This window comes from Zalophus californianus, chromosome 2 (assembly GCF_009762305.2).
Source record: "Zalophus californianus isolate mZalCal1 chromosome 2, mZalCal1.pri.v2, whole genome shotgun sequence".
Taxonomy (NCBI): Eukaryota; Metazoa; Chordata; class Mammalia; order Carnivora; family Otariidae; genus Zalophus; species Zalophus californianus.
In genome coordinates, this window is record NC_045596.1 from 2,226,213 (window position 1) to 2,242,197 (window position 15,985).

Consider the following 15,985-nt stretch of genomic DNA (forward strand, 5'->3'; position numbering starts at 1 on the left):
GTTCCCGTGCGGAGTCCCTTGCCTGCTGTCTGCGGGGCGGGGTGGGTTCTGTTACTCTCATTTCACAGACGAGGAAGGCAGGGCTTGGAGATGTTTGTCTGGCTTGTCCGGGTTTCACCCACTACGAAGTAGCCCATTGGCATCTGAACCCAAGCCTGGCCGTCTCCAGGCCCCATGCTCTCAGATTCAGCCTTTGACTATGACCGAGGCAGGTTCTGCGTGCACCCTGGGAGGCCCAAGGAGGAGCCTGACCTGGAGGCCGTGTGGCCAGGGAACGATTTCTAGAGGAGCCCACGGTGCTGCAGAAAGGAGAAGCAGTGAGATCAGGTGGCCGTTCTGGCAGAGAAGCGAGCCCAGGCACCCTTGGGAGTGGGTGGTCAGGCTGCAATGTAAGGGAGTGGGCGACGGGGTCCCATCCCTCGAATCATAGTCGGGACCTGCCGGCTCCTCACTCTTGGGACAATTCCCGGAGAGCTGGAGGTGGTTTGCTTCCCCGGCAGCTCGGAGACAGGAAGGAAGCAGGCCTGAGCCTCCTGTCACGCCGACCCTCCCCTCTAGGCCCTGGCGTGGCATTTGATCCATGAGCAGATCCCGCTGAGTCTGGACCTGCAGGCCGGCCTGGACTGCTGTTGCCTGGCCCTGCAGCTGCCCAGCCTCTGGAGTGTGCTGTCCTCCCCAGAGATGGTGACCCATGCCTGCTCTCTCATTCACTGTGTCCGCTTCGTCCTGGAAGCTGGTGAGTCCATGACCACGACACATTTCTGTCCTTTATCACTGGGACCGGCAGTCAACTCTGTTTACCAGGTGCTGAGCGAGGAACCGGGGGTGACTCGGTGGATAAAATATGGGCCTTGTGTTCATCTCCAGTGCCTTGGATTCGGCACTAGAATTGGATTTGAATTTGCTTTTGTAGTCATTTTGTTTAGATTTTGGAGTTCCAGCTTTCATAAAAAATACTCTTAATTTTATGTCCCTTTGATCTCTGGTCCTACTTGACTGTCTCATGCTTTTAATCCCAAATGACCATAAGATTTAATAAGATTACATTAAAAAGATTGTTTTCTGTTATAGTCAAAATGCTTGTTTCTATAATGCATTATAATATTAATATATTATAAAATAAAAGTGACTTATTCTTTTCAAGGGACAGTGTCCTTAACAAGGGTCATTAGCCAAAATTTCTCAAAAATTGGACATTATAGTTTACATGTTAGAGGGTGTTTTGAAGTTTGATTGTTTAAATTGTTTTCATCTGTGCATTTGTAGTCAGCTTGAAAACGAAGATCTAGGGAGTAATTTTTCAAAGCGAGACTTCTTGGGGATTGCAGTGATGCTTTTAGCAGTAATGAATCACGAGCTGTCTGATAAAAACCTTCAGGGCAAGACATGGCAAACAGTAGGCAGTGGACAGACGTGGAAATATCAGCAAAGAAGTCAAGTCCCGTGCATTTCAGACTAGCCCAGAGACTGATGCCTAAGTCTGGTACTGTCTAAAATTGACTATGGGAAATCTACACCTCATTTGACTTAGTCTTTCACCTTAAAATGTTTGCATAAATGTGAAAATTTGAATAAAAAGGAATAGTAAAAGTGTTTGGAAATTGTTTATTCTGTTTTGATTTTTAGTTGTGGTGCAGCCTGGGGATCAGCTTCTTAGTCCAGAAAGAAGGATGAACACCCCAAAGGCTTCCAGAGAGGATGAAGTAGATTCAAACACACAAAGTAAGTCTCAAGATCCGTTTTTTTTTTTTTTTAAGATTTTATTTATTTATTTGAGAGAGAGTGAGCGAGAGAGAGCACATAAGTGGGCAGGAGGAGTGGGAGAGGGAGAAGCAGGCTCTCTGCTGAGCAGGGAGCCCGCTGTGAGGCTCAATTCCAGAAACCTGAGATCATGACCTGAGCCGAAGGCAGATCCTCCAAGATCCGTTCTTTCTTACCCGGTTTTTCTGAGGGCTTGAAATTCATTCATAAAAGAGACTTTTAAAAGGGTCAGTGTGGACACTTGAAAGCTTACTTAATTTAGCTACATTCTGTTGCTTATCTCCAGATTTGAGAGCAATTTGAGTACGTCACCTCGCGTGTGCTGTCTCCCCTGCGAGCACGCTGGCTCTATTCATCTGGCTTTCTTTGGCCCACCAAACTCGGCTGGGGCGTCACACTCCCGGGGAGCCCTCCCGACGCCCCTCTTGTCACAGCTGCTCCTCCACCCTAGTGCTTCCTGCTCTAGGCCTCTCACCTAGACTCAGCTCCCTGAGCTCCCGGGGCAGGACTGCGCTCCCACTCTGTGTGCTTGCTGTCGTAAGTGCTTGTGGACGAACGTTTATCCCGTGATGAGCGACTACGTGGACATACTGAGGGACTTGAAGTTAGCATACATACCCACATGAATGTTAGGTAACCTGAGTCATCTGTTTTGTTGGATTTTTAAATGGAAGTTACTACTCTTCCTGCAGAAAAAACATCCACACCCCATCCACTTAAGCCTCGTTTAGACTTAAGACGTGCACCATGGCTGTGCATGTTCTCTCCTGATTCAGGTCTTTTGCTGGCAGTGTGGAGAGGCAGGTTGGGGATAAAGCTCTTGGCTGAGTGACTGCTTATCCCTGCGGGCCTCCAGGCGTCTTCACCCAGAGGGTGCGGCTGGAGTACCCGCCTGCAGCCCGTCCACAGAGAGCGGAAGTACATGCCCCTGGCGGTTCTTGGCTGCCTCTTTCATGGAATGCTCTATCTCGGAATCCCGAGTCTTAGCTATGCTCTGGTGGCTTAGGAAACGTGCCTCTTTCTGAGCACGTACATGCTCTGTCCTTTTGCCAGCATGTGTACCAGCCAGCCAGGTGAGGATGGCCTTTTCCTGTCATTCGTAGTCAGCATGGTGATTTTTCTTCCAGTCGCCTGTTTAAGGTTCTGTAATGGTGTAACCCTGTCCAGGAACAGTGCATTGTATGGCACAGCCAGGCTCCTCTCCAGGTGCTTACCTTGAAGCTCCCTGGTTCTGTCAGCCCTTAGTTTGTGGTTTCATGACTTCTCATTGATCTGTGACGGCTATGCAAACACTCACCTCCCTGCTTGGCCATGTTCTAGCCGAGTGGCCTTGGCAAGTTACTATCCGGTGCCTCTGCAGTGGAGATACGGATGGCGTTGACCTCGGGTTGGTATGAGGATTACATAAATTAGAGCACCCAGAGCAAGTGCCAGTCTTGTTATAAGTGCTCAGTAAACATTCCCGTAGTTGGAATCATAATTTGAATTTCCATTCCTCTGAAAATAATCCTGGCATTTCAAGGGGTCGCGTCAGAGCAGACAGGCCCACAGGCTGGAGTGTATGTAGTTTATGTTGATTGTGCTTATTCCTCGTGGCCCAGTATAGGCCAGTTAATTTCATCCTGGCCAGAGGAAGAAGATCGCTCTTTTTATGACCTGGATAGGATGATAACCCTTAAAGATTGCCCATTAGGGGCGCCTGGCTGGCTCAGTCGGTACAGCATGTGATTCTTAAGTCTTGGGGTCAGAAGTTTGAGCCCTGGGCACAGAGTTTACTTAAAAAGACAGTATTATTAAAGGTAGCTTCCTTTCTCTCAGCTTGGGGCTTGACTCCGTAAGCCCAGTAAGAATCCACTCTCCATATGAGGAAGTTGCTTAGCCTGTCAAATCTCATGAAACATGGGTTATATTCATGCACAACCCAGAACGTTTGTCAACTCAACAAATAATGTTCTGGCACATACTGCATGGCAGACTCAACGTGAATGCAAAGCGGTCCCTTCCCTTGACGTACTATGGCTCTTACCTAAGGCTGTGTGTGGGGTTGTCCTCAGCATTCTGCTTCAGGAGTTCTAGGGGAGACTTGGCACCCCGTCAGAATCCCACCAGCAGCCCGGGAGAACCCCTGATCTCGGGAAACAGTGAGCCAGAGATTGACAACCTGGTTCTGTGCACGCCGGCACAGAGAACACAGGGTCCTGGGAGAACCAGGGAAAGCTGGAGCGCGACTACTCCTACGTGTTCACCAGTGTGTGCTGGCCACATAGTGCAGGGTGGGCAGGAGGGCTGGGACCGGGAGCGGGAGACAGGTTCAAGACCACAGTCCTGGCCAGCATGGAGAGGATTGCCGATTTCGATAGGTTGGAAGGAGATAAAATCTGCAGGCCCTCAGTACTGCCTGGGTGTCTAGGGGGCTCTGCGTTTGTGGCTTGAGCGACTGGTTGCAGGCTTGTGCCTTCTGCAGGGGTGGGAAGTTCAGGAGCAGAGGTGGTGGGTTTGCGATGTGTTTCGATAGAACAGCCCTCTGAACCCCGGTGTTTGTTTTTAGACCCGGCATATATCACTGCAGCCTGTGGGATGGTGGCAGAAATGGTGGAGTCTTTGCCATCAGTGTTGGCCTTGGGGCATAAAAGGAATAGCAACACCCCAGCGTTTCTCACGTCAGTGCTCAGGAACATCATCATCAGCCTGGCTCGCTTACCCCTCGTCAACAGCTACACGCGTGTCCCCCCCCTGGTAAGTCTGGTCATTTCCTTGGTAGAAAACCCAAAATAAATGAGATGTGCAGGCCATCCCCTAGCTGGGGGCTCCTGAGGGTGAGAGCGGGAGCTGACTGCTCAGGTGCCTCCCCTTGGTGGCTAGAGCCTTGCGTGGTGTGTGGTCCTGGCACCTCTCTGGTCTCCTCGGGCGTGACAGCAGTCATTGGTAGAAGCGCTGGGTTTTCCCACACGGGGTGAGGCACTACATCCAGAAGTAAGATTTCGTCTCCCAGTAGTCGGTACTCGATGTTGGATGTGATTAGAAAGTAAGTCAGCTCCCTTGTTCAATGATAGACTGGAAGTTGTGCCCCTGGGGTATGTAAAAATCAGGCACCGTCTGATACTGCTCAGCTGTCTGGGCATGACCACTTTTGAAACTCCGGATTCCAGATTGTCCTCGGAATCAATTTCAAGTCAGCATTCGTCAGGATGCTTGTCTCAGGTAACAGGAAGGGCTTAGTGTGAGTGGGTTGAGGGTCGACAGTGGCCAGACGGCCCCTCCCTGGGGAAGCTGCCGAGACAAAAAGTAGGGGCACGGGGTGAACACAGCACAGCCGGAGGTCAAGGTGAGCCAGGACCTTGCTTTTGCCTAGAAAGGACCTGTGCCTGCCAGTGGGCACAGCTTCAGTGCCCGTGTGTGAGAGGGAGATGCTGGGCAGGCTGCCCCCCGGGAGCAGTCCTCCTCAGACTGGCGTGCAGGGCAGTGGGTGCCCACTCGGAGGGCTCACACTGAGCAGCGGCTGCAGCCTGGTGTGCTGGGGTGGTGCGTCTGTGGCCCCGTGCCCGCTGGGAAGAGAGCAGGAAGAGCCCGCTGGAGAAGCAGGGTTGCCACTGTGGGGTGCGGCCATGCACAGGGAGTCAGTGTAGGTCTGGAGACAGCTGCTCCTCTGGAGGGGAGTGGGGAGCCGTGGTCAGGAGGGCCCGTCCTAGAGTTTGCGGTGTCTGGAGCAGATGCGCTGGCACAGGGCACGTGCTGTAGGGGGTGCTCCTCGAGCCAGGGTCGTCACCTGTGTGGAGCAGCATGCGCCAGGGCCCCGAGAGGAGGGCGCCCTGCCAGTGTGTGGTAAGCAGCTCGGCGACGCTAGTGAGAGACGCGGCGTCTTCCTGAGCGGATTGAGAGGCGCCGGCGCCGTGGAGGTGGGCTGGCCGTGTCTCCGAGGCCCCCACGGTGGGCTTGGGGAATCGGGAGCTGAAGGGTCCACTCAGCTGGCTGGAAGGGTGGTTGCTCCTGCTGCCAGGACAGCATCGGGTCTGCCTCGGGTCAGCCCTCTGCTGGCGGGGTTTACGGCGCGGACAGCACGGCTTTCTGTGGCTGCTCAGCAGTGACTCTGTGCGTGTGCGGCTGAACTTCATCTGATACCTGCCTTCATCTAACACACCAGCTGCTGTTTGTGGGCGAGGGTGCTCCTGCCTGCCCTCGACGGCTGGGGGCTACCAACACGAACCTTCAAGAACCTGACTTGAGAACAGCCAGCTGGGGGGTGCAGAGGGCTGGTGGCAGGTAAAGGGGCGGGCCAGGTTGGGAGCAGGCGAGTCAGGGAAGTGGGAGGTCAGGGCAGACCCGGGAGGCTCACGATGGGACAGGTGATCCTTGGGCGATGCATGGAAGATGTTTTCCCGGAAGGATGGTGTACTCGCTTTTGGGAATGTCTGCGTGAGCCATCGGTAGGCATGTGGCCTCTGGAGGGAGACTGTTTTAGAGAAAGGATGCTTCATGGTTTCCTTGAAGTGCGGCTGTCCTGACTTGACCGGGGTCACTCTGTTTCTTTTTCATCTTCTCAGGTTTGGAAGCTCGGATGGTCGCCCAAGCCAGGAGGTGACTTTGGCACAGCCTTCCCTGAGATCCCGGTGGAGTTCCTTCAGGAGAAGGAAGTCTTTAAAGAGTTCATCTACCGCATCAATGCACTAGGTAGCCCGGGTTTCTCTTCCAGAATTGTTAGTCCTCAAAGCGCCTAGTTCTTGTTCATTCCACCAAGAGATATAGGGTGTGATATGATCACGTGTGCATACACCGTGAAAAATTCTCTCCGGGTTGGTGTGGTGTTTGGGGATGTGTGAGAGAGATGGGGGGCAGCCTAACCCCAAGTCTTCACACACCAGGCTTGTTGGAAGTCAGGACAGGCCCCTGGTGATAGATCACACACAGCCCTGCTTAGCGTGCTCTTGTTTCCTTGGGTGCAGAGCGAGCAGGGGAAGGAGGCTTCATCGTGTGAGACGGCACTGGCCCCTGGGTGGTGGGGCAGGCATCTTAGCCTCTAGGACCCCCAGTGTCGTGGATTCGTGGCGCTGTTACGCTACGCATAACGAGACAAGACTGGTGCAGTCATCACTAAAGGGCAGCTTTAGTGGTTTTCCATCAGGCTGCGTCTCCACTTCCTACGGCACGGTGTGCCTTGCCTTTTTGTCCCTATTTCATGGCTGGAGGTCCGGTCCGGTGGGAGGGTTGTAGTTGGCTGTGTCCAGCTGTGGTGTTTCCCGGGACATTGGTCTCCTGAGTCTGGCGTGGGCACCCCGCCTGCCGTGGGGCCTGCCCTTCATCCCCGTGACCCCTGCCGTCTCAGGCTTCTGCAGAGTTTGTGCTCATCTTGATCCCGGAAGTTTCAGGCAGCCAATACTGTCTTGCCTCTCCTTTTCCCTTGAGTGAAGCAGGCAGTTGGTTACCCTGTCCAAAGTGCAGTCTCAGCAGCGACCCAAGACTGGCTACCTCGGGAAGCTTTGTTTCTTTCCTAACCTTGAAGGTGGTTCCTGGGCAGTCTCCTGGCCGCCCCCTGCGTGCTGTCACTTCCTCTCTTACTCAGGCAGCTTCATGCTCGAATCCTCACTCAGACCTGCGGGAGGGACCCCGACAGCTCCACAGTCTCTTCCTGATGTTGCTTTACTCTTGCCTTTGTCTTTGTTCATTCTTTTCTTTTCCCTTAAATAAATTGTGTAAACATCGTCTGTACGTCTGCCCGCCTCACTATGTCTGTCTGCATCTAATCCTTCTGCATCCAGTTTACCAAGGAGACCTTCAAGTTAGATGCTCTGTTTTCCTGCCCTCAACACCCCCTTCCTGTTCCTTATAGCCCTAATGCAAGTGGCATGGCCATGTCCACCTCCCAGGTCACGCGTGGGAGCAGGAAGCATGGCACTCATCCCTCACCTCGAGCGCTGCTGGTGGTGACGTGCTCGAGGGTGACCTGCTAGACACGCCTTTGCCAGACGCTAGTGCCCCAGCTAGGTCACGTCCTTTTTTGATCTGCTGTTTTTCTAGACAGGGTCAGAGAAACCATTCCTTTAACTTCTTTATGTTGAACAGCTTTACTGAGAATTCACAGAGCACACGTGGCACCCACTCAGAGCGTGCCACCCAGCAGGCTGGGGTCTGCACACAGTCATGCAGCCCGCAGCTCAGTGCCACGGTTTGTCTTTGGGGAAGACTTGTGAGCCATCTGGTGAGCAGGGCAGGAGCAGTGCGGACCCGCTCAAGTGTGGCCTGCTGCTTAGACGTCCCTTCACCTGACTGCAACCCCACAGCAGGGGTGGAGAGGGGGCCACTTGCTTGTCGTGTGGCCTCAGACGTGGGTGCTTCCGTGTCCTTGCCCAGGAGTGCAGCTGGCAGTGTGGCTGCATCTTAGAACTGGCGTGGGGTCGAGGGGGCTGCTGTGCGGCTCCTGGGGGTGGGGCCCGTTCTGGCTGCAGCTGTGCGGCCCAGCTGCCACGTCACATCAAGGAGTCTGGGGAGCGGGCAACCCTGTCTCATGTAACATTTGGCTTCCTAGGGTGGACCAGCCGCACCCAGTTTGAGGAAACGTGGGCCACCCTCCTTGGCGTCCTGGTGACTCAGCCCCTCGTGATGGAGCAGGAGGAGAGCCCACCGGAAGTAAGGCCGTGTGCAGGCCCGTGCATCCACTGGCCGGCACCCGGGCAGTCGAGGCAGTTGGTGACTTGTTCGTGGGGGGCAGGAGAAGGGCAGCAGGCTCGTTGTTTTGGTCTTCCCTTATGTTCACCAGGGTAGCCAGGTCATATCTGGACTAATGTTGCAGAGCAGGAGCAGATTCGCTCGAGGTTTGAGTGGCCTCGATTGCCAATGGCCACAGTACACTTTACCATGGCGCATCACGTTAAGGGTCAGTAGGATTACACCCTTTCCTGAAAATATGTCTGAGTTCTGCTTATCAGTATTCACATACAGTGTGTAGGTTGAATCAGAATGAAAAGGCATGTGATAAAGGCCATGGATGTGTATGTACCTGTGTTTATTTGACTGCTTTGCAGAGGTTTATCAGGCTTCTTAGAATATTAAGGTACGTAATGTTAGTAAAAGCCATGTTCTGATAAGGCAAAGCCTGAGATATTGAAAGCCATTGGTTAGAAGTCCTTAATTCCGGTAGATGGTATGGCACAAACTTGTAGAAATGTCAGTTCAAAGAGCACACATGTCCGAAATCACCAGTGACTTTAAATGCACGTGTAGAACTAACAGGTTGTCATATGCAGAGTTCCTAAAAAGAGTGAGGAAATTTAAGGGCAATATCTTAAAAAGTAATTTGTATTTGGAGATTTGTGCCTATAGGAGACCTTGCTTTGAAAGGTGGACATTGGCCATCAGATTTATTTCAGGTCCCAGATGTGGGGAACTTAGGCAGACAAGACAGGACCCTTGCTGGGAAGACGTGTCCGTCTGTAGCACTTGGGGCTCACCCAAAGACCATGCAGCCTGAGAACCACGGCCTTCGGGTTCTGTGTGCAGGTGGGGGCAGAAGTGCTTTCGGGTGTCTGGCCACTCTTGACTTGGTAAAGTGTGGGCTCTCCTTCCAGGAAGACACGGAGAGGACCCAGATCAATGTCCTGGCCGTGCAGGCCATCACCTCACTGGTGCTGAGCGCAATGACCGTGCCTGTGGCTGGCAACCCAGCCGTGAGCTGCTTGGAGCAGCAGCCCCGAAACAAGCCCCTCAAAGCCCTCGACACCAGGTAGGAACAGTGAAGTGCCTGTCCACCCTGCCCGGAATGACCAGCACCTTCACCCCGGGCCCTTTGCTTTGTTGCCAGAACGACAAAACACCTGTGCATGCAGCCTTACTGTAAGGTGCAAATCCAGAAGGGGTTTGGTGACCCGTGGCAGTGAGGTCTGCTGAGTGTTTAGGGCAGACTCTAGCAGATCAAGAACTAGCCAAGGAGTGCCCTCAAAGGGAGTGTCATTCCTTATTACAGGTGCCTCTGTTTCTTGTAGGCAAAGCTGGAGGAAGCCCTGAGGTTTTTTGCTTTTAAGATTTTGAAGGAAGCAAAATATTCTTTAACCTTTGTTCTGAATTTTAGGTTTGGGAGGAAGCTGAGCATTATCCGAGGAATTGTAGAGCAGGAAATCCAAGCAATGGTTTCAAAGAGAGAGAACATCGCCACCCATCACTTATACCAGGCGTGGGACCCCGTCCCTTCTCTGTCTCCTGCTACGACAGGTACCTGTGGGAAGAGGGGCTGTGTGTACCTGGGCCAGAACAAGAATGTGACCAAGATACTAACACCACTGGTTGGGCAGAAGGACCGGAGATATCTTTTTGGAGGCCGTGGTCCTCACTAAACGGCCCTTAATTCACGAGTAGCCATCTCAGTCAGGACCAGGCAATTTTAGCAGTCTTGAGGAGCTCGAGTCTGGAACTGAACTGGAGTGCTGTCCCTCACCAGTCAGGCCAGAGGGGAGCGGAGTGGCTCTCATCCTCAGACGGGCAGCCCGAGTGGGAGTGTAGAACTGAACTAGTCGCTCCCGTGACTCTCCGGCTTCAGAGCAGAGAGCGCTATGGCGAGATCAGGCCTGGACTCTCTGAGAGCCCGCCAGGGCTGGGCATCCCTGGGTCTGAGCCATCCGCCCCCAGCGGCCCTTCCCTCCCCCGGCCCTGCATCTGCCGCTGGCCAGTTGCACCTGTTCTGTCTGGGCCTGCGGGCTGTGTGCCTGTCCTGTAATGGGCACTGGAGTGTGTCACCCTCGCTTAAAAGAAGGAAATTTTGTTTGTTTGTTTTTAAATGCATATGTTTTTTTGTTGAACAGACAGTATTTTAGCACAGCGGTTTTGTGATTCCCTAGTTTATTTTAGGAGTTGCTAGGTCCTGTGATTTTAAACATCTTGAATGCCTTACTTGGAGAGCATTCTCTGTGGATGTGCAGACACTAGACATTTACTGGAGTGCTGGACTAAGCTCAGGAGTGTGCACTGCGATGGCCATGGGTCCCCTGAGCAGCTTCTGCCCCTAGGAGAGAGAAGTGGCCTCATTCACTGTCACAGGAGGCCGGGGCAAGTGGGTACCGGGAGAGGTGCAAACGCCCCAGGAGAACGCAGTCAGGAAGGGTCCTGGGAGAGGGTGCATTGACGCTAGGTCTGGTGAAGGGTTAGCCAGGATCTCTGGCTGGGGGGCGGGGTCGTTTGGGGTATAGAGGGTGTGAAAGACAGTGGTTGTGGAGAAGATGGGTTGAGTGGGGGCATTGGTGGGCGTAGCTGGACAGCCTGGACACCGGGGCAGGTTCCCGGGAGGTGTCGCCTGCCGACCTTGTTGCCTGGGCCCCCAGAGTGCGTGCCTGTGGGGCCACCGCCCCATCTACAGCTGCTGACTTAACACCTTTGCAGCTCAGCCCCCAACCGATTCCCATGCAGAGTCAGAAGCTGGTTTGTTACAGAGAAAAAGTGGTAATTCAGAATTGGCCGCACAGGCCCTGCCAGAGAAAACCCCAAGAGACCCTTGGGGTTCTGGGGTTCTGCAGAGCTGTCCACCCTGCCGCCCGGGGTGGGTGCTGTCGGGCAGGCTCCATGCAGGATAGCATTCACGGTGTTGTCGCCCTGCAGGTGCCCTCATCAGCCACGACAAGCTTCTGCTGCAGATCAACCCCGAGCGGGAGCTGGGGAACATGAGCTATAAGCTTGGCCAGGTCAGTGTCTCCCCCGCCACAGCGCAGCCAGGGCATGTCTTCCTGCTTTCCTCGCTCTCTCTTGACTGCCGTGAATTTGGGCCATTGGCTGCATCCAGAAAAATTACATGCGTTTTTTTAAGAGTTTTCTTTTATCTGTCCTCATTTATATTCTCTACTCCAAGGAAGATTTAAGATATCTTGTGTACGTAGGATGTGAGTGTAAGTGTAGCAAGATGCTGAGAGTCAGGCTTAGGTCTGGGGCGTCAGACAGCCAGGCACGAGCAGCTTGGGTGGAGTGAACACACAGAAGGGCTCTTGCTCCAGGGGGCCACGGATTTGGCCACGAGTGTCCCAGCTGCCAGCTCAGAGGGAAGTGTGGTCAGATAGCCCAGTGCAGCTGATGGGCCGGCTCTGGGTGCCAGGTCGACAGCTTCCTGGGTGGGTCACTTTGAACTGTGTGTTTCCGTGTCCTTGTGAGAGAGACAGGACAGTCACGCGTGTGACAGTGCAGGTCGAGGAGCTGGAGGACAGGGATATGGCTCCTGGAGCCATGAGCATGTGTGTGCTGGGCGAAGGGAACTCCCGTGGGCAGCCTGCTGGCTGCTCTGTCCACTTCTGTGTCCTCTCCAACCTTGCTGGTTTACTTAGAAAGCAGTTACGCAGGACTGTTTTCTTTTTAGCTTTTGTTTCAGGGGACAGACATTAGCCACAGCAGGGGTCGGAAACACTCGTTTGTCCTGAGGGCATCCGCAGCAGCTTCAGCGGCAGGGCCCCCAGGCCCGCGCCATGCTGTTCGCTCCAGCTCACACACACTCCTCTGTGCGCAAGGGGACACAGCTAGGCTATGCATGCTGTCCTCGCAGTGAAGTTTCTGCCCCTGAGAAAAATCAGGGTGATGGGGCTCAGTGTCGTTCCTATAGAAGTGGGTTTCTGGGGAGCAGGCTGCGAATGAGCAACTGTGGCTCTCGGGGGCACCCGGCCTCCTTCTGGGTCCAGACGCATTTGCCCAGCTGAGAGTCCTTTCTTCAGCATCTGCGCTCATGTCCAGCCATCGGGAGCGGAGCCCTGACCTCACCCTGCCCTGTCCTGCCCGGAGACCAGCCGGCTCCCACGTCCCTCTGTGCGGAGCCGTCCCTGGCTGTTGGGGAGTGAGGGGGACAGGGGGGCCACCCCCTCTCGAGGCCCGAAGGTGGCGTTGAGGCTTGGTGGTTCATATTCCGTCTGTGGCAGCCTTTGGGCAGCTGCCTCCAGCCTGCCCGCCCACGGCCAGGACCCCCACGGCTGGTGGGACCCAAAGGGGAAATGGCTGTTGGTTCCGAGTGGGAGTGGGTGCTTGCTGGCTGGGAGGGTGCGGTCCGTGCCGCGTGTCAGAGGGCTCTCCTGCCGGCCCGTGTGTGGGAGCGCGGGGGGGGGCCCTGCTGGGCGGGTCGGCTCTCGTTCCGGCAGCCTTGCCACCGTCCCCACAAGAAGCAGGCATAGGCTAGGGGGCCGCAGCTCGGGGGCCGGACCCACACGTGTACCCCGAGCGCTGAGCCCGGGGCCCTGTCTCCTGAAGGTGTCCATTCACTCCGTGTGGCTGGGGAACGGCATCACGCCCCTGCGCGAGGAGGAGTGGGAGGAGGAGGAGGAGGAGGAGGCCGACGTCCCCGCCCCCGCGTCACCACCCACGTCGCCCGTCAACTCCAGGTTTCCCCTCTGCCTTTCATTTCAAGCTTTTGGAAGTCTCCCCTCAGTCATTTGATTTGTTTGGGTACCTCTTGAAACAAGCCTCTCATCTTGTGTGTGGGGCGACCGCCCCTCTGGTCTGCTCTGCAGGAAGCACCGGGCTGGGGTCGATATCCACTCCTGTTCCCAGTTTTTGCTCGAACTGTACAGTCGCTGGATCCTGCCGTCAGGGTCGGCCCGAAGGACGCCCATCATCCTGATCAGCGAAGTGGTTCGATCTGTAAGTCTGCCTTCCCCGTTGCCCTGGCGGCACACGGCGCTCACACACCTGCCGCGGCACAGGCCCCGCGCGCGCTCGCGCAGTTCGAGGTCTCTGGGGACCCGGGAGGGCGCTCTCGGCAGCTCACACGTGCAGGAGGATGAAGTGGTGTTTCTGCAGCCACAGAGGGGCCGTTGGTGCATTTCTGACCCATGGCCGGTGGAGTGCTGTGGGGGCGTCCCGTTGTGTGAGGGCTCTCCAGGCCCCCCTGCTTACCCACGTCCGTCTCAAGGGCTTGGTTACATGAGAGCTGGGCAGACAGTCCCGAGTCCACACGCCCTGCGAGAAGCTCCGGGGCGGGCGGTCGTTCTCAGACTGCGAACTCGGATTCCTGTGTGTTTGAGGACCCAAAGAGCCTTTGTGCAAGGGTTAGGTCTGTGAGTGTTTACAGAACCTGGAGCACAGTCGTGGAGGTTTAAAAATCGTTCCTCGTTAGACGCCATCTTCGCGTCTTTACCATCACATGGTGGGAAGTGAGTGAGAGTTTGGAGCTCAAGACCCTCCATCCCTGCTTCCTGCCCGTGGACCAGCCAGCTAGAAGCGTCTGCAAGTCTCTGCCGTGTGCACGCTCTGGTTCTCTGTCCCCGACGTGCCTCTGTCCAGTAACGGCAGGTGTGTGGTTTTGAGTCCGGCTCTTGTCAGTACACTTTTATGATTCTAAGATCATTAGATATCTGGTCAAGGTGAGATTTTTAAGAACCTCATTTTTAATTTGTAGTAGAAGCTTACAACCTGATTTTTTCCCCCAAAAATCGGTAAATTATAAGTACCTGTAATAAAGGTCTACTTTTTTATTTATTAATTTATCTAAAATAACAATGATGCTTTTAGTTTAAAAATAACACTTTTTAAACAATTAGTAAGAAGAGCCTTGTTTTACAGTTTTGCAAATCTCTTGACTGATTTATTGGAAGAGAGTTGGATTCTCATGTCTGCTTTGCATTCAGCCTGATATCAAAGGACTTCTAGAAGACACTGCCCTATGGTCGGAAGAGAACGAGAGTGAAAAGGCAGACGCGGTCTCTGTGTTACCCCGGAAGCAGTTCTGATCGCGGGAGGCCCGGGAGGCCCGCCGGTGTCCGCTGTGTCCACCTTCGGCATGGCTTCTGCCGGTGACTTGCTGAGCCCCGCTGGCTTTGGACCCGGGCCTCTGAGGAGAGACAGCGCTCCTGCCTGCATGCCTGGTGACATTTATTTCTGGATGTCATGTGAAGAAGCGAGCCTCAGAGAACTGAACATTTTGGGGAGACAGGGAATCATCCAAGCATTTATTTCGGAAATGGTGGCCCATTTCTCTCTCCAGGGCTTTGGAGAGCCTGTCCCAATACTGCAGGGGGGGCCTGGTGTTTTGCAGAATAGCAGTTGGAGATCTTAGTGTCCCACGGTTGTGACTGAGATCCAGGCGCCAGCTCTCGGTGGGCAGTGTAGATGCAGAGGCATTTTTAAGAAGATACTGGATGACCAGTCATTCTTCACGTTGTCTGTTTACACTGTTATTGCAGGTTACCGGGTGTGGGCTGCTTATGTACCCGGTCAGGACTCCTGTGAATGCCCATATTTCATTGTCTGGTGGATGTCAGCACATGCATTTTGGTCTTTATTGCTCACTTCCTAACCGAATGCCCTGTGTCTGCAGCTTCTAGTAGTCTCAGACTTGTTCACCGAACGCACCCAGTTTGAGATGATGTATCTGACGCTGACAGAGCTGCGGAGGGTGCACCCTGCAGAAGACGAGATTCTCATTCAGTACCTGGTGCCTGCCACCTGCAAGGCGGCTGCCGTCCTGGGAATGGTAAGTGAGAGGTGGTGTGGGGGCCGCCTGGTGTTGGCTGCATGCCGTGGGCATAGCCTCGGCCTTGGAAGGTCTAACATGGGTAGGAGGTCATCCCTGCCTTTCCGTGAGTCACTGTGAAGCATGTTTGTCATGAGTGAGCCTCGGTTTAGGGCTCCTGTACCCCTTTGCTCTGGGTCATCATGGTGACCCATCCCCCTAGGAGCCAGGGGTGTGGGTGGTGGAAACGTGACTGGCTTCTCCTCCACAGTCTCCCACGGTCCCCCACAGACCCCTGTGCTTCCTGTCAACAGAGCCTCCCTCCTGGGGGCCGTTTTACCCCAGACACCCTGCATCTCCTCTCCCTAGGTCTGGGTGCTCTGGTCTTTTCTTGGCAGGAGGGCACACTGCCTACTTTTGAGTTCTTTCTTACTCTGCATCCAGTTGATGAGAACTCGACCAGTGCGGCGTGCACCCGTTTTCTGTGTGTACGTCCCCACGTGGTACCTGCTCACCAGACGTGATGTGGGCACATGAAAGTGCTTGTGCGCGGGCCCCGCCTTTGTTAGCTGGTGAGGGACAGAGCTCTGCTGCCAGATGAAAGTAACTGTCTCCAGGCCGCACGGAGCTGGCTTGTGCTCTCGGCTGTAGCCGCTGCCAGTGACCAGGGAGCCCAGCTTCCTGTTGGCCGCAGACAACTCCACCCTACACATGGGGCTGCCTCCCCCACATCCCCACGCAGTCCTGTGTGTCCTGGCGCTGCGGCGGGTCCCCTGCACCTGGCCCGATGCGGGGGAGGACAAGCCCAGCTCACACGGGACGTGGCAG

General features: G+C 54.7%; 1 protein-coding gene across 4 annotated transcripts in view; it reads left to right on the forward strand.

Moving 5' to 3' along the window:
- HTT (huntingtin) overlaps positions 1-15,985 on the forward strand; it is a 136,443-nt gene that overhangs the window by 110,524 nt on the left and 9,934 nt on the right. For 3 of the 4 annotated variants that reach the window (XM_027598953.2, XM_027598952.2, XM_027598954.2), the window contains 11 exons: positions 559-736; positions 1,627-1,722; positions 4,310-4,497; positions 6,303-6,429; positions 8,282-8,382; positions 9,321-9,475; positions 9,821-9,960; positions 11,338-11,420; positions 12,958-13,088; positions 13,218-13,347; positions 15,023-15,178. In XM_027598953.2, the coding sequence (XP_027454754.1) occupies positions 559-736; positions 1,627-1,722; positions 4,310-4,497; positions 6,303-6,429; positions 8,282-8,382; positions 9,321-9,475; positions 9,821-9,960; positions 11,338-11,420; positions 12,958-13,088; positions 13,218-13,347; positions 15,023-15,178 (1,485 nt within the window). The remainder of the gene's footprint in view (positions 1-558; positions 737-1,626; positions 1,723-4,309; positions 4,498-6,302; positions 6,430-8,281; positions 8,383-9,320; positions 9,476-9,820; positions 9,961-11,337; positions 11,421-12,957; positions 13,089-13,217; positions 13,348-15,022; positions 15,179-15,985) is intronic. The other variant, XR_003520794.2, reaches the window with a different exon arrangement.